This window comes from Octodon degus, unplaced genomic scaffold, assembly GCF_000260255.1.
Source record: "Octodon degus isolate 3935 unplaced genomic scaffold, OctDeg1.0 scaffold00164, whole genome shotgun sequence".
NCBI lineage: Eukaryota > Metazoa > Chordata > Mammalia > Rodentia > Octodontidae > Octodon > Octodon degus.
In genome coordinates, this window is record NW_004524740.1 from 551,447 (window position 1) to 575,308 (window position 23,862).

The window sequence follows — 23,862 nt, forward strand, 5'->3', positions numbered from 1 at the left end:
TGGCAGAACCGGGGTTTGAACTCAGACTCTTGTGCTTGCCATGGAAGCACTTATTCCACTGAGCCATCTCCCCGGCCCCGAGAAAAAAATATTAGAATCCCTACTTTTCCAGTCACAAGAGACCACATTTTATATAATTCCAAGTATGTGAAATTTCCAGGATATAAAAAGTTCAGCAGAAATTAGTCTCCAGATCTTGTCAAGGCTTGGTTTTAAATTGGGGTGTGTGTGTGTGTGTGTGTGTGTGTGTGTGTGGCTTCCTTAAACGATCTTAGTACATCCTCAACCTATTTTAGTCCCCTCAGAGTTAATATTATACCAATATTAGAGTACTTTACACTTCCCACTTGACACATCCCATTTCCTGCCTCACACCTGACATTCTCAGTTTACAAATGTATTATTCACAGCAGCAGAATTCTATTTTCCTGCCCCCCATACCTTGTGCTACTGTCAAAACTTTTGCATGTGTTACAGGCCCAACTTACAATGTTACTATTTTTGTCTTAAATGGATGTCCTTTAAGGAAATTGTGCCAAGGGAAAAAGTGTTTGGTGTCTACCAACTTCTGAGCTTTGTAGAGTAGGCCTTTAGACCATGCTCCTTACCCCTAGAATGTGGTATTATGGTAATTTCACATGGATTCCTGACGTAATCAAGTGTTTTCCTTTTCGTCTGGGCCAGACCCTTAACATCTTCCAGAACTGCTCAACTTCTACAGTCTCCTTTCTGTTCTCAGTCACATAGCAGCTGTTTTCTGTAAGCATCACAGAATCTCAACCCACACATGCCAGCATGGTCCTCAGGCAAGGATTTGTAGTGAACCCCCATATAGCCTGATGGGAACTCCTGTCACCAAAATCTCCTCCTTTGTGACGCACTGCTCCATGGATTCCAGCTGTTCACTGGCTCTGAACTGTGGCTTTTGCCACCTCAGCTCAGCTAGATTCTGCTCTGCTTGGAGCCTTGCTCCCAGCACCAGACTCAAGGGACTTATCCCAGAGCTCAGAGCTAGGGTGATCATGGGGCTCACTCTGTCTTTGGTGATGATTGTTTTCCTAAATGACCACAAGGATATCTCCCATTCTTGCACTCTTCTTACAAATCCTTGTCCCACCAAATGCAGGATCCATGTTCCATCTTCCTTAAACCTGGGTGGGGCATGAAACTGCTCTAGCCAGGGGGGTACAGCAGAGGAGATGCTAGGCAACTTCCAAGTCTAGGTTATAAAAACCATTCATTTGTTGCCCCTCCTCCCACCCCACCATCCTGAGCACTCACTACATTGTGAAGAAACCTAAAGTAGCGCCGAGAGGGAGATCAAGCAGACAAGACTGACATGGACTAGAACTGAGGCCCTCTGTGAACAGCCAGCACCGACTGCAGGAATGCGAGTAAGCAGCCTTTAAAGGCTCCTAGCCCCAGACACTGTAGAAGAGGTAAGCAGCCCTGATGTGTCTTGTTTGAAATTCTAGCCCACAGTATCTGTGAACTTAAGAAAGGGTTGTGCTATTTCACTAAATTTTGGGGTAATCTGTGATGTAGCCATAGTAATCCCAATACCACTGCTGAGGAATTGTACCTCAAGGAATTCATTTGTCCAGCGCTGAAAATAGTTGCATCACACATTTTGTTCTGTGGTATTGTTTGGGAGAGATAATCCCCGAGCCAGAACTGTGTGTGTGTGTGTGTGTGTGTGTGTGTGTGTGTGTACTGGGAACTGGACCTCAGGTGTTTAAATGAATTACCCTGGTTTGCATATAGGTCTGGAAGTCCATGCAATTAACCACACAGAAACAAACATATATTTTCCAGAGTTTTGAGCTTTTAAAGTATTTCTTATGCTTAGAATTACCACTACCACCACCCAGTTTATGTTAAGTAGATTAAAAGGGACTCAATCTGCTAGATATTAAGTTTCCCAAGCATACCCCAAGAAGAAATTCTCTCCATCTGGGGCCACCACAGGCATGGGCAGCAGAGATATTGTCTCTGTTCCTCTGCCAATGATTGCCCCAGACTGAACTTGGTGGGAGGTGGGGTGGGACCCTTGACAAGACTTGGCTTGGTGGAAGCCATCTCCTGGGGCCCTGGGACTCTGCAATTGATGTTGTAAGAGTCTAAATTCACAGAAACAAAGCGAAGAGCACAAGGAAAGAAGACCAGTGCTTGGAAGGGGAGGGGCTGCAGGAGGTGGAGAGAGATTCCTTTGTTGAAACAAGTTCTTTTGCAAGTATTCCAGATGCTGTATGCGGTGGCAAATGTCTGTAATCTCTGCTGCTGGGGAGACTGAAGCAGGAGGACTGAAAGTCAGAAGACAGTCTGGGCAACTCAGAGAGACTCAAAGTTAAAAGGAAAAAAAGGGGAGGCTTGGGATATAACTCAGTGGTTGAGCACTTGCCTGTCGCATTCAAGGACCTAGATTCAATCCCCAGCTCCGCAAAAAATATTTCAGAGTAGTGATAGCAGCTGGCAGATGGGGGAAAAAAATCATTCAGAAAGGCTACCCTCTGCGTGTTTCCCACATTCATTTGGTCCCTTCTAGGAAAGGGGAGTAGGGAGGGTACCCAGAAGCTTGTGATTAGCAGCTTTAGGGCAGAAAGGAAACTCTTAGAGGACCAAGAGTCTCAGGACTGAGCGTTGGGAGCAGTAATTTAGGATGTGTGTACATCCCTACTTTAAATAGTGGGATGAACGCACCTATCCTTGAGAAGGATAACGCGGAGATTATGAGAAAGAACGGAGAGACAGGGCTATGCTATCACAGTCACCTTTATATGGAAAACAGACGGCCCATCTTAAAAAAAAAAAAAAAATCCCCCTTGTGCAACCTTGCAGCACACACTAGCCGGTTGGTCGCAGAAGAGTGAAGTGGGAAATCTTTGTTTTACTCCCCGCCCCCTTTGAAATTCAGCTCTGAAACACTGTTGAAATCAGCACATGGAGAGAACGTGCTTCTGAGCTGCTGAAGCGACCGCACTAGCTGGGCAGGGGAGCCCACGGCGGGGGCCAGCGCTCTCGCAGAGCTCAAGCACCTAGCAGGACGCCCTCCTCGACACCGCTCTCGGGAACTATTCCCGTGAATGAACGTCGGATTTCCCCAGTCTAGGTGGTGAGAGTTGGGGTTCCCGGGCAGCCCCAGTTTACCAGTCCCGACCGGTCGCTGTCCCCGCCCCGGCCCGCAACAATCAATGCGGGCCAGTGTGCCCGTATGTTCTCAGTCTTGGCGCGGGCACGAATTCCGCCCCTGCTCTTTGGGTGCCAGCGTGAAGGGCGCACCCGCAGACTGTCCGCTCCGACGGGACTCCCAGGTGGCTGAGCTGCAAATCTCCGCCAGGCGCACACCCCATACCTCCGCCTCCTTGCGCAGCTCCTGGCTGACGTGCTCGGCCCGCTGGGCGTCCAGGCCACCCCACAGCAGCAGCGGCAGGGCGCGCAGCAGGAGACCCCCGCGCGCCACCATCGTGCCTGTTGCTCCCAGAACCCGGTGCAGCGAGCCTGGCGCACGGGGCGCCGGCCGTCGGTCAGCTGCGCCGGGGAGCCAGGGGATGCGCCAGCGCTGCGCCGCCGCCTCTCGGGCACACACGGTCCCAGGGGCTCGCCCGTGCCTGGCTCCGTGACCTGGGTCGCTCAGTCTGGAGCCTGCCGAGGTCGTCCGCCCCGGCAGTGCCTGCCCCGGGTCCGCCAGTCCGATGACCGCGGGAGGGAGGAGGGGCCAGAGGAGGCGGGCGCGGCATCCCCTTCGGTCCCACCCATCCTGCGCGACTGCAGCGCCGCGCCGCGGTCCCAGAGCCTCTTCCCCTGCCTGCACGCCTAGCCCTGCGGACAGCTTGTCTCGCCTGCCACCTCCAGTTGGATCTCTCTGGGCACGGCCGAGGCCGAAGAAGAAAGATCTGGCACACTTTGGCGAGGAGTGGCCCCGGGTCGTGGTTTATTTCTGTCTGGCCGGGTGTGAAGCCCTGGGTGTGGCAGAAGATCTGAAAGATTAGGTTTGCGTTTTAGGTACGGTTTTTTGGAACTCCTGCGGCAGCCACTCGCTGACCGCACAGTCTTAGACCAGTCTCTCACCACCTCTGAATCCAATTTTCACATTAGGAAAGGGGGATATCAATAATACAGATAATCAGGGCTGGCGAGGTAGCTCAGCGGATTAAGCGCTTGCTTAGGCAAGTGCAGGGTCCAAGGTTTGATCCCTGGGCCTGGCATGGTCCAGCTGTGGTGACGCACGCCGTGACGCACGCCGGTAATCCCAGCACTACAGAGGCAGAAAACAGGAGAATCACTATGAATCTGAGCTGCGTAGTGAGACTCTGCACGATAAAGAAAACAAAACCTCAAACATACACATATCGTGTGATTGTTGGGCAAATTTCATAATATTGTCTATAAATAACTAGCATCACGAGCATAAATGATAGGCTTTAGCTTTGTGACCTTTGAGAGGTGATTGAATTACTTGGAGGTCAGTTTCCTTATTTAAAAAAAATAGGCCTGGGGAAGTACTTCAGTGGTAGAACACTTGCCTAGCATGCAAGAGCCCTGGGTTCAATCCACAGTGCAGAAACACACACACACACACACACACACACACACACACACACACACGAGAGTGAGAGAGGAAGATCAGGTAAGAAAGATTAATTTAGTTCCCAAACTTGCAAGAAGAAAAGAAAATGAGGGCAAAGTGCCTTATACAGCCCATTACAGTCTTAGGAAATCTTAGGCAGTGAAAAGATTTCCATGAAAATTTTTACTGGGGTTTGGGGAGATAGCTCGGTAGAATAAGCGCTTGCCTGGCAAGCGCAGGGTCCTGAGTTCAATCCCCGGTACCGAAAAAAAAAATTGCTAAAATCCTACTGAACAAAACTAAACTCACTATGTCTGCCAGAGATCAGCTGGGAACAAAGTGGAGGATAGCTTTCTTTGCTCGTCTGTGTCCCTCTCCCAGGGTGCCCTTGTGTACATCTATACAAGCATCCCTTCTAGCGTGCTGCCTTAGAGATGCTGGAAAGTCTTGCTCTCAGAGAGCATCCAGTCTAAATGTGCTGACCAGAAGGAAGGTTCTCAGCCAAAGACAGAATGGACTGACTTGGCAGCTGGTTCAAAGAAAATCCTGCCATGCCCCTGGGGAGAGATTCTGAAGAGGAAAGAGCTCCTAGAAGCAGCAAATAAAACTATAGAACCCTCCATTAAACTTGACTATCACATTGATAACAAATAACTGTTTAATCCAAATGGACACCATGCAGTATTTGGGGCATACTGATGCTAAAAAATTATTCATCACTAATCTGAAAGTATGGTTTAACTGAACACTATCTATTTTTATCTGACAACCCAGGATGTGTGTGTATAAATAAGTAACAGGTATGATGAGGGCACATGGTAACCCTGACCAGAAGGTGGATTCTGATGCTTCAGAAAGCCCAGCTTTGGAACAAGAGACTTGGAAAAACATCAGTAGGTGAAGACACTGTGGGCTGACCTGGAGTCTGGTCTGCACTCTCTAAGTCTTTTTCCAGGCAAAATCTCTCTATCACTTCTTCCAGTATATGCCAGAGGTTCTCCATTTTGGCTGGATGAGGAAGAGAACAGAGGAGAGTCCAGGACAGGAGGGGAGGGGAAGGGAGAGGGGAAGGAAAGGGAGGGGAGGGAAGGGAGGGGAGAGGAGAGGAGAAGAGAGCAGAGGAAAGGAGAGGAGAGGGGAGGAGAAGGGAGGAGAGGAGGAGAGGGGAGGAGAGGGAAGCTCTGGTTCTCTGGAGAGCTGAATTTCTTGGAGGAAACAAGCTTGACAGCAGACAGATGCTGATCTCACCTATCTTTGCATCCCAGGTTAATCCAGGCCCACAGACCCCTCAAACTGGAATTAGTTTGCTGCATTTGAAAATTGATTTCATTTCATCTTGTTGGTTGTGTTGTTTTCTTGTAGCCTGATCTTTTCCCACTCCATTTCTGCTTGTGGTTCCTTAGAGATGCCATTTGCACCTGAAGGTACATGTAAGAATTAAGGCACAGCAGACTCTCCTTTACCCACACAGTCACTCTGGGCTTCAACCACACCTTTGCAAAGATATTCTTATTTCCCATGAAGGGAGTGGGTTTCTATAGCTAGCATGTGAGTAACAGCGGGCTTTAGTCCCTTTTCACCTCCAAAAATTATTCCTTAATCCCACAGTATTGAATTCCAGAATCTTCTTCAAGAAGCTTGCAAAGCTTCACAACGGACCTGATGTATGTTTCCATTTTCTAGGATATAGCCAGAGCCAAATAACATTGGATAAGGTGGGAAAGGAGGACAGCTTACTGCATTCACGCTCAGGAGTCAGAAGAGATCTGAGGAGAAAGGAAGACGAGAAAGACAGCAATTTACTGGAAAGAGTTCATTCCATAGTGAAGGTGGAGAATAACTTTGGAGCAGGGATTCACAAAGCACATTCCAAAGATGCCCCCATCCAAAACAATACTTTGGCAACAGACCCTCCTAGGGTCCCAATATTAGTATATTTTTCCTCTGGTGAGAGTAAGGGTAGGGATAGGAATGAGGAGTTGGAACAAATAATAATGATCAACACTTGTTGCAAAATTAATATGTGCTACAATTTGTAATAGCCAAATCTTGGAAACACCCCAAATGTCCATCAACTTGAGAATGGATAAAGATGTGATTTTTTTTTTTTAAAAGGTACAGTGCAGTGCTATTCTGCTCTAAAGAAGGATAAGCTTGCTGGGTGTGGCGATACACACTGTAATCCCAGCACTTGGGAAGCTTGATGCAGGAGGATCACTGTGAACTTGAGGCTGGCCTGAGCTACATCCTGAGTTTAAGGCCAGTGAGACCCTACCTAAAAAAAGCAAACAAACAAACAAAGAGGATACTCGGGATAAATCCTGAGGGGATTTCACTGACCTTATCAGACCCAAAAGCTACAACTCTTGTTGCATAGGTCCTGCTTTACCTTGGTCTTGGCCATCCAGCGGAAAAGTATAAAAACGAAATATAAGAAGTAAAGCCATGCTGTTATGTTGAGCTGTGGGGGACTCAGGTCAACAATTTCTGACATTGCCAGTGAAGTGGAAGACCCAATACTATTATGGGCTACTGGACTCTTTTAGAATATTTTGCTGAGTTTACACATCTATAATATTCAAATAATGGAACTTAACAAAAAAGGGTATACAGACGATTGTATCTGTGTATTCAAAGTGGTTTGGATATATATATATCCCTGCTCCAAAGTTATTCCCCACCTTCACTATATATATATATATAGTTACATTCTCTTAATGAATAGAATGATTTGTTCTAATGGTGTTTGTAAATAGGATATCAAGTCCGCATCTTGTAGAGCAATTAACCACTAGGAAGAATGTAAACAAACAAACAAACAAACAAAAAAAAAAACAAAGAGGATAAGCTTGAGACATTCCTAGGTAAATGGGTATTCCTTAGGCCAATACTCATAAATGAACTAAATTAGATACGCATATGTAAATATGCATTGTTTCTCTGGTGTGAAAATTGAAAGTATAAAGAAGGACCAAAATGTAAGTTAGGTATTGTGAAATAGGAAAGAAATGTTCGAATGTGGAGGGGAATAAAAGAGGGAGGAGGGGGGAGAGGAAAGAAAACAAAAGTAAAAAAGTGAGAAAAGGAGGAAGAAATGGAAACAACGCTTTTATAAGTGGGGCTGGTAGGAGAGATTGAAGAGAGGGTAGGGGAATGGGCAAAAGAATCAAGTACAGGCACACAGTCTGTTTTTCTTTCTTTCCTTTTTTCTTTTGCAGAACGGGGGTTGAACTCAAGCCCTTGCACTTGCCAGGCAAGCACTTATTCTACTGAGCTATCTCCCTGGCTCCACATTTTCTATATTGAATATGATCATTATGTATATCTCAAATGTACCAATAACATCTTATTGAAAAAAATTAATATGTGCCATATAGGTGGTATGTGGTTTATGTAACTCATGTCATTGAATCTCTGTAACTTGCTCATGAAAAACTGTGATAACCATCCTTACTTTAAAGATGAAGAACTTGAGGCACAGAGATCCTGTCCTTTGCCCAAGGTTATAATCTAGTGATGGAGCTAGGGTTCAATCCTGTATGGCATAACTCCAGACTCTGGAGCTGTACTACTATACTATGTTGCTTCAAGTCAAACTTAAAACATGTGGTTCTTGGGCACTGGCAGTGAATCACCTAGAAGCACTTGGGCTGGAGGACAGACTGCTTGCTTAGTAGTCATCAGGCCCAACCACGCTCCTCCCAAATTTCAGATTCTGATGCCCATTCCAGACCAAGTGAATTACTAAATACTCAGTGCCAGAGGAACACAGAGGAAGACAGCTCCGGATTTTCCAATGGTCTGGTTCTCCCCTCCCCTCCTACCCCACGCTGGTAGAGTGGCTTCTGACCCGGCTGACACCTCTTGTTCAAAGAGTACTACCGCCCTTTCCTTCCGCTCTCAGTCCTGGGTTTGGCTCAACTCCAAATGGCTTCCCAGCTGTTCCAGAGTGCACAGGACTTCTGTAGAACTCCTAGTGGGTCTTGGGCATTGCCAAAGAGGTGGCTAGCAGCTGCCACTCAGGCCCATCTCTCCTGCTCTGACAGAAGGCCACAGCAGGATACCTTGAATCAGGTAGCAGGTGTGAATCTGTACAAAGAACCTCTAGCCTCAGTTTCTCTCTAAATAATAGGAGGAACAGTTGGCTTTGTCTCTGCCCTTTCCTCCTCCCCAGGAAATATGCAGAACACAAAGTAGATTTTATCAGAAGGAATGCTGGGCCCTGGAGAAAGGCATTTATGGGAGGACCACCCTCAAGAAACCACAAGAATAGGAAGAATAAGTGGAATAATATGGGCCAAGGATGAGCTTGAGAGAACTGGACAGAGGCTTTCTCCAGAGCTGTGAGGACTTCAGCTGGGATAATGTGGGTTCATTACTGTTGCTTCCATGTGTTTCACTGTGATCCAAAAGTCCTGATTTTCTAGCAACCACCTCTGCCTGTGGAGGAGAGGTTTCCTTGCTCCAGCAAACGCAGGTCCTTGGGTTCCTTAGGCTTGACCACATTCACAAGCTCACCCGCCTACCTCTACAGGAATATATATATATATATATATATATATATATATATATATATACTCATGGAAAAAGCAAGAAATTTGGAGCAGGACAGATCTGTGTTTAAATCCTGACTTTTTCACACTCTGGGTGACCTCTGCAAGTTAACTCAGCTCTCTTGAATTTTTGCCATTTTAAAACGGGACAAAGAGGGCTGGCCAGAGAGCTCAGTGGACTAAAGCACCTGCTTAGACAGAGCACAGCAGCCAGGTTCAATCCCCAGCATGCTGTCCTGGCCCCCCTCGCGGGGTGTGCTGAGAGGGTGATTGAGACTGGGCGTGGTGGCATGCACCTGTAATCCCAGCACTTGGGAGGCTGAAAATAGGAGAATCACTACTATGTAGAGAGATCCTGTAGACCCGGGAGACCCTGCAGACCCTGTACTAAATTTAGAAAAAAAATTGAGACAAAGAGGGGCCAGGGAGATAGCTCAGAGGCATAAACACCTACCTGGCAAGCACAAGGACCCAAGTTTGATTTCTGACCCTGTATGTTATGTGGTCTTGGCCCTGGATCCTCAGATGTGCTGTCTCAGCCCTGGAACCAGGCACGATGGCACATGCCTATAATCCCAGCACTCGGGAAGTTGAGCCAGGAGGATCTCTTGAGTTTGAGACCAGCCTGGGGGCTACAAAAGTGTGCACAATACCAGTCCGAATTGCATAATGAGACCGTATCTCAAAAAACAAACAAACAAACAAACAAAAAAGGGAGAAAGAGAAAGTTGGAGGTGTAGCTTAGTAGAAAAACACTTGCCTAACCCATGTAAAGTGCTGGGTTCAATCCCCATTCCTGCATTAAAAAGAGACAATAGGATAGAGAATTCTTGTCTTTTTTATATTGTCCTGACATGCTGTAGGGAGCAAATGAGAGAATTAGAAACTTAAATGAGTACTGTGCTGGATGGATTTCAGGAGCACAGGCATGAAGATACTCGCGTATATTTTATGCATAATTTTACATTTGAGTACATTTACATCCACACAACATACCAGGGGCTCCCAAGAACAACTGCAGAAGCACTGTCTTGCTAGGCACTTCTCTGGGGCTCAGAGCAGCCCCACATCCCCAAGCTCTGGTTTACCAACATGTAGGCCTCTTCTGGTTTGTTTTTACTCACACCAGGACCCAGGAGACTTACAAGGAGCACAATAAAAGCCCAGTCAATCTGGCACTATGCCTTACTTCCTTTCCACATAAAGGCTGTCTACCCGCCAGGCATCTGGCCTGAAAGCCTGGGCCAGGACCTGCTCAGCATCTGCTGCTTTGCTTAAAAGACCTGCTAACAGGAAAGTGTCTGGTTCCTTTCCACCCCAAACAGGAAGTGCCTGCGCAGTTGGGAGGACTGGGCAGCCCGGTCATTTCCAAGGAGACTCCTACTGTAGCTTTGGAGTCTCAGGGTAATTGTTCTGGAGACCTGCTCTCTAGGAAGACCAAAGAAACAGGGACATCTCTCTGGGGAGATCTTAGAATAGTGACAATGGCTACATGTTGCCCATGGCACTTCGCACAGAGTGGTTGTCATCCTTCCAACAAACACTCAAGCAGCAGACATACTTTGTGTCCCACAGGAGATGTTGGGGAGTGCTAGATGATGTTTTAAAGCTTGAGGAGTTTATAGGCAAGCTGGAAGACAACTCATACTCTTTTTCTTGTTGCTTTTACTTATTCATTTATTAAACACAAGATCCCTCCTTTCTTTAAAAAAAGTTTCTATTGGCAATGTGTGAGGCACTAGAGGTTCAGATGGGAATTATTCATGCTGTCCAATCACAGAATGTATGAAAGCCTTGAATTATGTGGTTGGTACAACTGTGAGTTCCACGGGATTTCACTGTGGTCTGAATTTTGCTTTGATCTGAGCAATAACCTCTCCCTGCTGTCCCTGATGCATATGTTCAGTACCATAGCCAGAGAAGTCCTGGTAAAGCAAGTCAGGCTCCTACTTAAATGGCTCCCTCAGATGGCTTCCACTTTAACCCTAAGCAAATCTCTAGTCCTCACAATGTTCCTTTTTTTTTTTTTTTTTGGTGGAACAAGGGATTGAACTCAGGCCCTCATGCTTGCCAGGGAAGTGCTTATTCCACTGAGCCATCTCCTTAACCCCTCAGAATATTCTTACAAAGCCTACACCAGTAGTTGGAGTGGTTGGGAAGCTATATACTAGCTGGAGGAACTCAGAAATTATCAATGGCAACAGGACATGTCAGCAATAAGCAGAAGAGACAAAGCGGGGAGGCAGACTGTGGAGCACAGGTGCCAGAGTCACCAATAGAAACTGGAACACTGGACATTCTCTGAGGCAGAGGAGGGGACAAAATAGCCCTCCATTCTCTTCCCTTTCTTTCTCTGTTTACATCTAATTGCCCACCAGGTCTCCCATTGGGCAAGTCTAGCTGGAAGCAATGGCCTGAAGATAGACTGGAGTCATGACAGTGTACATCCAGTATGTGGAGCAGGATTGTGCAGTATGAAGAATAACTGGGTGAAGATGACAGCTTGCTGCAGAGATGTATTCTTAATGGAATCATCTGAGGCAAAAGTCTGGATGGCAGGAAGATGGAGGGGTCTACATGAGTGTGTTTGTGGTGGAAAAGAAGTCCCAGAGCAGTGCAGACATGGGGGGGGGGAGCTTTCTGTTTCAAGTTTGGAAGGTTGGAACACCATGTAAAGATCACTAAGCTTAGTTCAAAGGCCTGGTAGGGGGTTCTGCTTCTGTGTCTGTTGGCTGTGGGAATGTGGTAAAGGATTCTGCCCTTCTGAGCTTTGGGGCTGTCAACCGCAAAAATGAGGAAAACAGTGCTGTTTCGTAAGGCTTTCTGTGTTTAGAAAGAGATAAGGGACACAGAAAATTAAATGCCACTCCTTTGACTAGCTTCTTCAGATGATTCCCTATTATTTCAAATTTAAAGTCCAAACTCCTCTGTAAGGGTCATAGGGCTCTTCAGGAGGTGGCTTCTGCTTGCTTTTTTCACTCTATTACCACTTTTTTTTTACACTGGCAACTCTACAGAGCAGTCAGGAGGGACCACCTGCAATTCTGAAAAATTCTGCTGTCCTAGGACAGCAAATGGAGTCCTTTTGGCATGGTATGTGCCATTCCTGGTACACCTCTGCTGCTTAACTCCTTTCCTTTTTTCAAAGTTCAGGTTCAAAGACATCTCCTGGAGATAGCCTTTCTTGCTACCCTCTACTGTTCCTGTGGGTGCAGTTCTCTCTGTCTCTCTCTCTCCACCCCCCTTCCTCTGTGTTTTTGGAACATCAAATGTGCATCAGTCAATCCTACCTAGCACATTCAGCAATTGGTCAGAACCATAGGTTTGTACCCCATCCCCTTATGTGGTACTGGAGATTGAACATAGGGCCTTATGCATGCTAAGAAAGTGCTCCTCATTGAACTATAGCCCCAGTCTTTTATTTTATTTTGGGCCAGGGAGATAGTGTGGTGGTCTAAGCGCCTGCCTGGAAAGAGCAAAGACCCAAATTCGATCCCTGGTACTGCATGCCATGTGGGTCCTGGATCCCTGGGCGCTCTGTGCTGCCCCGAAACCAGGCGTGATGGCACACGCCTGTAATCCCAGTGCTGGGGAGGCTGAGACAGGAGGATCACTATGAATCTGAACTGTGTAGTGAGACCCTGTATCATATATATATATATATATTTTTTTTTGGACAGAGCCTATGTTGCCCAAGCTGGCCTGGAACTTACGATCTACCTGTCTCAGCCTCCTGAGTAGATGGAATTATAGGCATGGGCCACCACACCCAGGTCTGTATCATTCTTTAAAAGACCACAGTTCCTGTTGGTCAGGGGACATACTTATTTCTCTTATCTCCAGAGCTTCCAGGTTCTATGTGGATTATGACACCAGGAGGGGGCAGGTGAGTGAAGAATGAGTGAATGATGGTACAAATTTAGGAAGTCAACGTTGAATAACACTTTATGTATTTCTTTCTTTCTTTTTTTAAGAGCTTGGAAAATTTTTCCGGCTTCATAACCCCCTTCTTTCTGATATCACACTTACTAAACTCTCTTGAGTTGGTCTTCCTCAACATAGAGGCTAGATAGTTAAATGGCTTTTAGTGTGTTTATTTCTTTAGCCTTGCTTGTTTGAACTCTGAGTAGAATTATCACATTGGCCACCTAATTGGTCTCCCATCTCTCAGGCACCTCTCATTTCCAGGCATCCTTCATCCTGAAGCTGGAGAATACGAATCTGATCTTAGCTCTTCTTTAAAGTGCGTTGGTGGGTGGTTCCTACTGCTTTCACACTTGAATCTACAAGGCTGCAGCTATGCCTGGCATCATCTCTAACTTTCCCTTGGGGGTTATACACCAAATATATTAAATTACTAATTCTACAACTAGTATGGGGGACAATCTTTTGCCCACTCCTTCAACTCTGTCAACCTCTGTTCATCACGTAGGGATTTTGGTTTAGGTGTCACAACCTCTGGGAAGATGTCCTTGGTACTTGTCAGAGTTTTTCCAGGCTTTTTTTCTTTTTTAAAAAAATGTTTTATTTATTTATTATTATTTTTTATTTATTATTTGTGTGTGTGTGTGTGTGTGGCCAGCTCAGCCCAGCAGGGGGCGGGGCTGGCTGGCATGTGGTGCTGGGGATTAAACCGTGGTCCCTGTGCTTTGCTAAGCTTGTTCCAAGTAGGTGCTTTAGACCACTGAGCCATCTCACCAGCCCCTCCAGGCTTTTTTTCTACTACTGGGTTTTACGTTCCTGTAGTACTTACGAAGTAAGCTTAAATCCACAATTGCGTGGGGTGCCCAGCCTTCAAATTTCAACTTGGTCGATTACTAGCTTGCGACCAAGGCAAGTAGATTCTGTTTTAACTGCAACACAGGGATAATGTTTCATCAGTCTGTTTTGAGAATTAAATGAGATGATGAAAGATGCTCACAATTAAATTAGCTGTTCGTTTGCTCCGCTGTCCAGCCTCATTCTCGGGGTGCGGTTTACGTGATTACGTTTTATCGCATTATTATTATTATTTTTTTTTTTTTTCCTTTTTCTTTTGGTTTCACCTTGTTTCCTTTTGGTTCAGGCAGTCAAAACAAGCCAGGAGATACCCGACTTTCAGTCACGACTCTCGGCCCAGGAGTCCCTCAGACTCTGAACGCCCCCAGGCGGCTCAAACTCTGCAGCAAAAATCCGAGCGAACTAGGACATACCATTCTAAATTTTCGGCGAACAAAGTCCTTTTGTAACTGAATAGTTTGTGTTTATCAGATACTGCCTCTTTAGATTCATAACTTCGAATTGTAGCAGACCAAATAAAGTGAAAGGGAGGATTACAAAGCACTCTACCCAGCTTCCTACCCCATCACGATAACTGCATTGGTACTTTCCTTTCTCGATTCCCTCTCAATAATGGTACCGTCCGCGGAGGGGAGAACGGGGTCCTCCCAGGATTCAAAGGTTGGTACTAGCGTACAATCACCCCTCCCTCCCTGATGCTGTGGTGCCGCCCTCCACACGCTGATTGGCTGCCACCGCCCCGCAGTCCGCCTCAGCCCGCCGCTCCGCCCTCAGAACAACTCCGGCCGCCGCGCCGCCTGGCTCTCGTATTCCTTGTTCTTGGCGGGCTCTGGGGCCTCAGCTCCGCGGCCCTTAGTCATGTCGGGTAGGTGATTCCTTCAGCGAGCAGCGGCCGCGGCGAGAAGGGTCCTGGCGGGGTTGGGCCACCTTCCCGCCCACCGGAGGGCCCCGAGGGGAATCCTCGGCCTGAGGAGGCTGGGGTGGGGGGTGGGGGCGGACGCGGCGCCGCCATGTTGGACCGGAGGCACGCACGCTCCCAACGCTCCCGGGCTGCGAATCAAGGCGGGAGCTCTTCGGGGCCCAGTCTTTTGGCTCTGTCCTTGGAACCTAAAGAGACTTGTGGTCCCCCAGGGAGGGTGTGTGTGATTCGGGGGGCCGGGGACGTCAACGCCATCCTAGGGGCGGGGGGACCTGAGATCAGAGCATCTGCCTTGAGAGAACCGGTGCGTCTGGTTTTCCGCTCCGCCTCAGATCTCTCTGCGAGGCCTCAGGCCAGTCGTCTCACCGCCTCGTTCCTCAGTATCCCCAAGCGTCTTGAAGAGCTGGGCCTTCCTGAGTCACCCATTCTTCAGGTGGGGGCCTTGACGCTCTGGGAGCCCATTCAAAGGACATTGCCTTACACGAAATCGTATTTATCGTCGTTTCTCCTGCAGTAACCACGTGGATTCGAGTTGGGGGTGTTTGCATATAATTCAGTTTCCTCTTCACTTCCTGTGTTCTCTACCCTCCTCCAAGCCCCTGATATTTTATGTCTAGAAAAGGTTTAAAGTGAGCATTGCAATTACTAAGTTTTGTATGTATATGCAGCATTTCCCATGTAAAATACGGATCACAAAAAGAGCAATTTATTCCACTACGTGGTTAAGTTTGTAGAGGCCATCCGTTGTGGAAGAGAGGAAAGCATCGGTCTCTTCAGGACAGCCAGTTCATATCCTGCTAAACCAGAATTAAAAAAAAAAAATCTAGAACGTGGAAGTCTTCTTGATGTAGCAGTTCTGTCTGATCACACAAGGTCCTCTATTGTTGGACACCCCAGGCGGCCAAGACCAAGTATCCACTTGTAGAGATCATCCTGAGAGTTAGATATCATTTTTCTTCTGAGGAAAAGGTTTCCCGAAGCTAAACAGATATATATAGCAGGGGCTAACATTTTTAAGGGCCTATTTATTTATTTATTTATTTATTTTTGGTGGAACCGGGGATTAAACTCAGTCCCATGTTCTTACCAGGGAAGCGCTTACTCTACTGAGCCATCTCCCCGGCCCCTGTATTTGTATTTTAAAAAGCTCCAGTGACCCAGTCTTGTGGAAGGATGGAAATGTGTGACTTGGAAAGAGAGTGGTAAGACTTTCCTTATATTAAGGTGGTTAAGGAGTCATGCTAGCAGTCTTTTGAGTCTATCTCATGCAAAAGACGAAGTTGCATTTAACTTACCACCCGCATTTGATTCTTGCTCAAATAGCGTAATTTAATCCAAAGTAGACGTGTGTACATCTTTTACTAGGTCCATAATTTGGAATGAGGTCCAGTAAGGCTCCAGAAAAATTAACAGAAATACTGATATAAGAGGATGTATAACTTCCTCATGGTTAAGTATTAGAATTCTACATTCAATTTTGTAAAAATTGAGTAAGTTTCAGTAAATACAGTGTTTATTAAAAACATAGTCTGCTTTGATTTTAAATATAATTACTGATAATATGATACTGGCTTATTTTTATAGGACTTGGTAGTTTTAGTGGAAAAGTAAAATTTAAGGGTTTCTTGTATGTAAAATTGACTTGTGTATCATTGTAGGACCAGATCAGTAGTAATCTGATCTTGAAATTGCCAAACTCAGATGTTTGTCCCTTTGTAATTTTTTTAATATGAGGTAGTTTTCAAGGAACAAAATACTGTTCAACATAAGTATGGTTCTAAACAGTCGATTAAAGCTAGAATCTTTAAAATTCTACTTAACTCATATGTACATTTTGTAATATGTGTATAAAAATATTTTTGACTTTGTAAAATAATGCATTTGACTTGTTTGATGAATGTTTAATAAACATTAAATTTCCCGTAAGCAGTTAATAACAAGTCCTTTAAGCATTCAAGAGTGCACTTTTAAGTTTAATTTTCTGACTCAATCACTCCAAATGCCTGGCAGGGCTGATTTATAAACCTAATAAAATGTAAGCACTTAAGTAATAAATCAAAATTGTAAATATTTTAAATGAGTCTGACATTCAAACACTACAATGGTGAGTTATGTTTTGGTTAAAGTCACAAATATATCAAGTAAACAAAAATACAAAGTCAAGGTACTCTGGCAGTGTTGCAGGTATCTTGAAAGCCCTTTGTCTTCAAACACTGAAAAAATGAAAGCTGTCTAGGGAAGCTAAGTTAAGGTTGGGAGGGTGTTAGGAAAAGGGCAAGTCTTTGCTGCTGCAAATAAAAGTAGAAATGAATGTGGTAAGGCTTGAAGCTACCTCACAGCTAGCTATACTGGAGGATAGGGTATAGTTCCTGTGTGGAGATAAAATGAAATCTTGACATTGTTAAAATGGGTAATGAGAACTGAAGCCCTTACATAAATCTTGAATTTACTGTCTTTTTTTTCTTTCTTTTTTGGTACCCAGGATTTAACTTGGGACCTTGTGCTTGCCAGGCAGGTGCTTATGGCTACTGAGCTATCTCCCCAGCTCAGCGTCTTGTGTTTTGAAAGGACTGTATCTTCAGGGAAGGAATGAATTTGAAAAAAGTCTTCCCTGCTAGTATTGTATAGATAAGCCTGGATGCTGAGTGAGAAATCTTACTTGATTTGTAACCTGGGACCAGTGCGTCACACACGTTTGAGTTACTCATTTAAGACACATTAACTGGAAAATTGTTTCTGGGCTGATAAAATCATTGATGATCCTGGTTAAAAAAAAAATGAAAAACGTTTTTCTGGAGGAAACATCACAATTTAAATCACAAGAAATCTCAGCAAAAAAGCCTTGGAAAAAGTGAACTGAGACTAAGGGTGTGACTCTTGCCTGGCATTTTTGAGGCAACAAGTTCAATCCTAACAGTAAAAAAAATTACAGAACACTTCTTTAGAATGAGAGTAAATGACAAGAGTCCCAATACAGTTATCTAAATGTGATTAAAAATCTGAACAACCTTAAGACCAGAGTGGAAAAGGACCACATAGATTTGAAAAAGTGGGAAAGTTAAATAGTGGAAGAAATAATGGATAAAAAGTGATGAGATTTGCCAGAATTAAATTTAGAAGAATAAAGATGAAAATTAATGAAAGATTAAGAAATGGAGGGGCCAGGGAGATAGCTCAGTGTAATAAGTTCTTCCTTGGAAAGAACAAGGGCCTGAGTTCAATCCCCGGTTCTGCCAAAAGAAGAAAAAAAAAAAAAAAGATTGAGAAATGGGAAATAGATTGAAAAGTCTTGTTTATTTTTTTTTAATTATTTATTTATTTTTTTATTTATTACATTTATTTATTGTATGTGTGTGTGGCCAGCTCAGCCCACCAGGGGGCGGGGCTGGCTGGCATGTGGTGCTGGGGGATCGAACCGCAGTCCCTGTGCTTTGCCAAGCTTGTTTCAAGTAGGTGCTTTAGACCACTGAGCCATCTCTCCAGCCCCGAAAAGTCTTGTTTAATATGATTGGAAAGGAGAAAATGGGGAAAGAATAGCTTAAAGTACAATTTTTCCAAAGTAGATGAACATTTTAAATGAAGCTCTTACCTTGAACATGAAACAAAAGTTATATGTTGGTAAATTCTTGTGAAACTGAACATTAAAAAAAAAAGTATCAGAGGAAACAAGTTGTAAGATTGATAAACTCTGATAATTGTTATCAGGATAAGGTTGATAAGTTTTGAGGATCTAAAGTAAATGATAAGTACTTCAGAAAAACAGGGCTGGGGAGATAGCTCAGTGGCTTAAGTGCCTGCCTGGCAAGTTCAAGGTCCTGAGTTCGATCCCTGGTACCAAAAAAAAAAAAAAAAATCCTCCAAAACTGAGTATCACTTTCAGGTCTTCACTGAAATAAGATTAAATCCAGGGCTAGGGGTGTAGCTCAGTTATGTAGGAGTTGACTAGCATGTGCAAAGCCCTGGGTTTGATCCTTAGCATGGGAAAAAACAACAAGGGAAGTTTTTACAAAACCAGTGTAAAAGAAACATCGTAAATATTGCCTTTACTGAACATGAATAGTAAAAGCAGAGATTAAAGAGTGGAAGCACAACAGGTGAGGTTTGTGATTCGTATTAGGGTATTAAAGTCAATATTTCACTGGAAGTTGAACTTTATAATTTGAACTTTCTCAGGGAAGCATGTTAAAAATTGACTTCAGTCATGAAGAAAAGTATCAAGCATTGCAGTTGACTAAAACAATAAAAACCTAATAGGAAAGGCATTAAAAGGAAAAAGTTCTGTGGTAAAAAGAAAATTCCAACTTAAAAATGTTGAATGTAACATGGAAGAAGATAAACCAGGCAAATGACAGTTTAAAGGTGATTGTATAGAGTAGTAGCCGTCTTGTAATGTTAAAAGGAAATTCACCAGTATATATGAAGTTCTACATGCCTCAAATGATAGAAAACAAAAAAGGACTGTTATGATAAATTGACAAGTCTGTGTTCAGGTGAGAAGTTTTCAAAACCTACCTCTGTATAATTGATCAAGGCAAACAGTGAGAAGACTAAACACTTTAAATCCTGGCATTCTGGGAGGCTGCAGTAGGAGGATTGTATAGCAAGACCCTTTATCAAAAACAGAGATGGGAATGTGGCTTGGTGCAGAGGCAGTGGGTTCAATCTTCAATACCACCAAAACAAAACTCCGAACAACAAAAACAAACACGGGCAAAAATCTGAGTGATAATCTTACTGACAATTCAGAATTTAGAAACTTAAGTTTTTTAAGCATCTATATAGGGAATATGCTTCCTAGGGAAAAAATCAGCAAGTCCTAACATACTAAGTAAGCATGATACAGAAAGTACCCTTTTCCTGTTTCAGTGGCATAGTGTTAGAAAAAAGAAAACCTGATACATTTGGAAATTTAAAAGCACTTCTAAATAATTCACAAGTCCAAACATGGCTTGAGTATCTGTCTGGTGGTTGGTACTGGGGGTAGGACCCGTGGTCTTGCATGTGTTAGGTAAGCACTGGCCCATTTTCTGATTTTGTATTTTGAAACGGGCTTGCTAAGTTGCCCAGGCTGGTCTTGAACTTGCCATACTCCTATCCCAGTCTTCCAGTAGCTAGGATTACAGGCCTATGCCACTGTTCCTGGGTGTGTCAAGTAATCTTAATTAACAGTTGTTTGAGGTTAACATAAATTGATATTCTCTGCTGAATATCAAAACTGGCACTGTATCACTGAAATATGTACACTAGACCTAGATATACTGGTCAGTATGCCTTATTTAGAGTTTTTAAAGTCAGCCAGCTAGAGAAATCAGATTTATTGACTAAAAGAACTGGGTTTAGGTTAAGGACCTTAGTGTTCACTAGGTTTGAGATTGGGTCATATAATCTAGATGGTGTATTCTGCGGTTTTTCCTGAATCGAAAAATACACTGTGATCCTGGACCACTCTGTCACAGGAGAGTCTATATCCTTGCCCTGGGCTACAACTTGACCTAGAACTTCATGCATCAAGTGTCTTTAAATGTTACACTTTTCCCTCAGAACCCTTTGTAAAGTTAATTTTTTCTTTATCATTTGGTAGGTGCTTATGGTCTAGTTGGATTCTTTGTCCTTATTTTTCTTCATTAGCCAGCTCTAGTCATTTTATTTGATACTGTGGGCAGAGCAGCAAAGTGGGTGTTCTTTTTATGATAGGCTTACACCTTTCACATCCATAGAAAGTTTGTGTGAAGATTTCATTTAACTTCTTGAGTATGTGGAAACCCTGTGGAATATAAGCTCTTACAGTTCTCCCTCTCCCTTTTCAGTCAGATTAGAGATTTTTTTTTTTTTTTTTAGGTACCAGGGATTGAATTTGGGACCCTGCACTTGCCAGGCAAGCACTTACTCAACTGAGCTATCTCCCTGGCCCAGATTAGAGGTCTTAACTGCAGAAAAGTGAAATATTTCATGTCATCCACTTCTGTAGCCATTGTATTAATTGAAAAAGTTACTAATTTTGGGTGAATTTTTCAGAGCTGTTGAGCAGTGAAGGTTTGTTTAAAATTAGGTGTGATTGGGCTAATAGTGTGAGCTATAGAGCCATTTTGCAGTTGTGGGAGTACATTATTTCATACATAAAATCAATCTTGTTCACAAATAATTTAGGGGGCCTGGGAGATGGCTCAGCAGAATAAGTGCTTTGCCTTGCAGGCACAAAGGCCTGAGTTCAATCCCTGGTTCCGCCAAAAAAAAAACAAAACAAAAAAAAAAAAAACTGGTAAACAAATGATTTAGGTAATTGGTTTATTTTATTTTTTTAGATGTATTTGGTGCAGCGTCTCACTACACAGCAGCTAGCCTCCCAGTACACCAGTGCTGGAATCACAGGTGTATGATACCATATCCGGTCTCGGTGGCTGACTTGGCATGTGGTGCCGGGGATCAAACCCCAGTCCCTACACTTGCCTAAGCAGACGCTTAGTCCATTGAGCTATCTCTCTGGTCTAGGCCAGTCATTCATTTGATTGAGTAGAAGCCTAAAGGAAGGTAGAGCCTCGTAAGCAATTCTTGATATGACTGACATTTGGAAATAGTGGAAAAAAAAAAAAAAACAACTTATAGTTTCCATTTATTTTTGAGATGTTAATTTGTGCCTTCGTTGATAGTTTTTCCCCCCCCTGAAATGGAGGCTAGAAGCAGTTAGCCAGTAGTTGGTTTACCAATGAATTGGTATTCCCGTTGGTTGAATTTCTGAAAGCTTAGTAAAAGCAGAGGTAACTAGCCAAGTACCTGTTAGCAAGTTTTTGGAAAATCTTTTACTGGTACTGACAGTCACGGCAGTTTGATGTAGAGGAATAGGGTGTATAATGTAGTTGGTTGAAATATGTAAGTACAGTGGTCCCTCACCATGGGGATTATGTTTGAGACACCCCCTACAGTAAATGAAAATCAGCAGAATAGGAACATGATATTTATTTTAGTACTTATATATATTTTAAGGCTTTATAAACTTCTTCCTACACTTTTAAAAACACCTCATGTTCTTAACCATTTTTTAAACATGTAATTTTAATAACATACATATACTGTATAGTGTATATGCATCAGCTAAAGAAATACTATGAATGTATTTTCATTGAATATTTTAATGTTAGGATTAACATTTTAATGTTTTTATGTACTTAAATGTTTTTAAAGCAAAAATTGTTAAAACCATAATTACTATGCGTATAAATACGTATACACTACTGTGCACTACCACAAAATCCTGTGATATAGCAGAAAATCCACAATAAATCAGATTAATATTTTTTGAAAACCCATGAAACATTGAGTCCATGAAAGTTGAACTGCGAAATAGCAAGGGACAACTGTAAATATAATCCTGGGGATCTATCTTGTCAAAATACATCTTTTCCCTTTTTGGGCCCGATGAGTTTTAACAGGTGTCTTTTTCCATATAAAGATGTGTGTGTGCATGTGAGTGTGTATGTATGTATCTTGAGCTTTTGAGTTTGTTTTTATTTAAAAATTTTCCTTCTGAGTACTGGGGGTTGAACTCAGATACACTCTACCACTGTACCAGTATACTGCCAGCTCTTTCTTTTTTTTTTCTTTTGAGCCAGCGTCTAGCTAAATTCTCTGACTGTCCTAGAGCTTGTGATACTCCTGTCTCATCCTTCCTAATAGCTGGAATTATGGTGAAGTTTTATTTTCGTTTTTGTATTACTGAGGATTGAACCCAGGGCCTTTGTACTGAGCTATGTCTACACCCTTCTTTTTACTTATTTTGAGATAGGATCTTGCTAAGTTGTCCAGGCTGGGTTTGAATTTATGATCCTTTTGCTTCAGCCTTCCAGAATATTGGGATTATAGGCGTGTGCCATTGTGCTTGCCTACCAGGTTTTTTTTTTAGAGGATAGATTTTTACTGATTCACATTTGTTTGTCTGGTTTGTATGATCATTAGCACACATTTGTAGAGCAATTTTAAAAGATGTAGTTACTGTAAAAACCAAATGCTGTTAGTATAGGTTTCTCTCTGCACAATGTATAACTTTTAGTTTTTTGTTTTCATCATTAATTTTTAACATTTTCTTGGCACATTTCATCTATCTGAGTTTAAGTCAGTCTTGGGCAAAGCATAATTTTAAATAAGATTTAAAATTCTTTTTATGTATTTTAGATTCTGGAAGTTACGGTCAGTCTGGGGGTGAGCAGCAAAGGTAAAGTATATGTACATTTTAAAAAATAATAAAAGGCTAAAAAGAAAAGATGAATGTAGTCAAGCTTTTCTCTTGAGTCTTGATATCTGGATGTCTTACAAAAAATTTTAGCTTGTCACGGGAACAGAGTGGGCCTATGTAATAAATGGAAGCTGTGAAACATTTCTCAAAAGTCTGTTTGTATTGATGTTTAGATGCTTCCTAGAGTAAAAAAAGTCTCTTAGGTATTCTAAAGATTATGTTTTCTTAGAAAATTTCTTAGAAGAGGTCATTATTGAGGGGATACAATAAGTTCTTAGAAAAAGCATTTTGTTTTTTGTTGGTATGTAATATGCTAATGTGTTCTTGAGCAGATTTTCAGAGTCCTTATTAACATGTTCACAATAAAAACTTGTATATGTGGAATAGGCTTCTCCTGCTTATCAGAAGTACTACTTTGAACTTTTCTAATGGTTTGCAGCCCAGTGTGAAATACTCAGAATAGCATCCCTGATATCTTCAGTCATCAGATTTTAAGCTTCTTGAAAACCAAACTGATTTTCTTTATTTTCATGAGTAGGGTTAACAACAACAGAAAGATAAGATTAATCTCCCAGTAGGCATCTGGCAAGTATTTAGTCAGTGAACTTTATTCTTAATGTTAAGGAACTTTCTTAACACATAGTACAAATGTTTTGTTTTGATTAGAATATTAATGAAAAAGTCACAGTATGTACAAGAAAGTTTGTTTCAAGGGTGGGGGATGTGGCTTTATGGTACAGTGCTTGCCTAGCATGCACAAGGCCCTGGTTTCAATCTTTAATAATACAAAATAAAACAACCCCCTCCCCCACAAAGT

General features: G+C 43.2%; 2 protein-coding genes and 1 long non-coding RNA gene across 3 annotated transcripts in view; 1 reads left to right on the forward strand and 2 right to left on the reverse strand.

Moving 5' to 3' along the window:
- Mmp28 (matrix metallopeptidase 28) overlaps positions 1 to 3,687 on the reverse strand; it is a 26,528-nt gene extending 22,841 nt beyond the window's left edge. Inside the window, exon 1 of the mRNA XM_004642983.2 lies at positions 3,353 to 3,687. Coding sequence (XP_004643040.1) covers positions 3,353 to 3,463 — 111 coding nt within the window. The 5' untranslated portion in view covers positions 3,464 to 3,687. The remainder of the gene's footprint in view (positions 1 to 3,352) is intronic.
- Positions 3,688 to 13,240: 9,553 nt separating this feature from the next.
- Positions 13,241 to 14,414, reverse strand: LOC111813113. Its single transcript, XR_002818448.1, has 3 exons — positions 14,042 to 14,414; positions 13,874 to 13,973; positions 13,241 to 13,326 (listed from the first exon to the last, which is right to left on the reverse strand). It is a non-coding gene; the product is annotated as an uncharacterized LOC111813113 (long non-coding RNA).
- Positions 14,415 to 14,657: 243 nt separating this feature from the next.
- Positions 14,658 to 23,862, forward strand: part of Taf15 (TATA-box binding protein associated factor 15) — a 36,686-nt gene continuing 27,481 nt past the window's right edge. The window contains 2 exon segments of the mRNA XM_023703148.1: positions 14,658 to 14,764; positions 22,985 to 23,024. Coding sequence (XP_023558916.1) covers positions 14,758 to 14,764; positions 22,985 to 23,024 — 47 coding nt within the window. The 5' untranslated portion in view covers positions 14,658 to 14,757.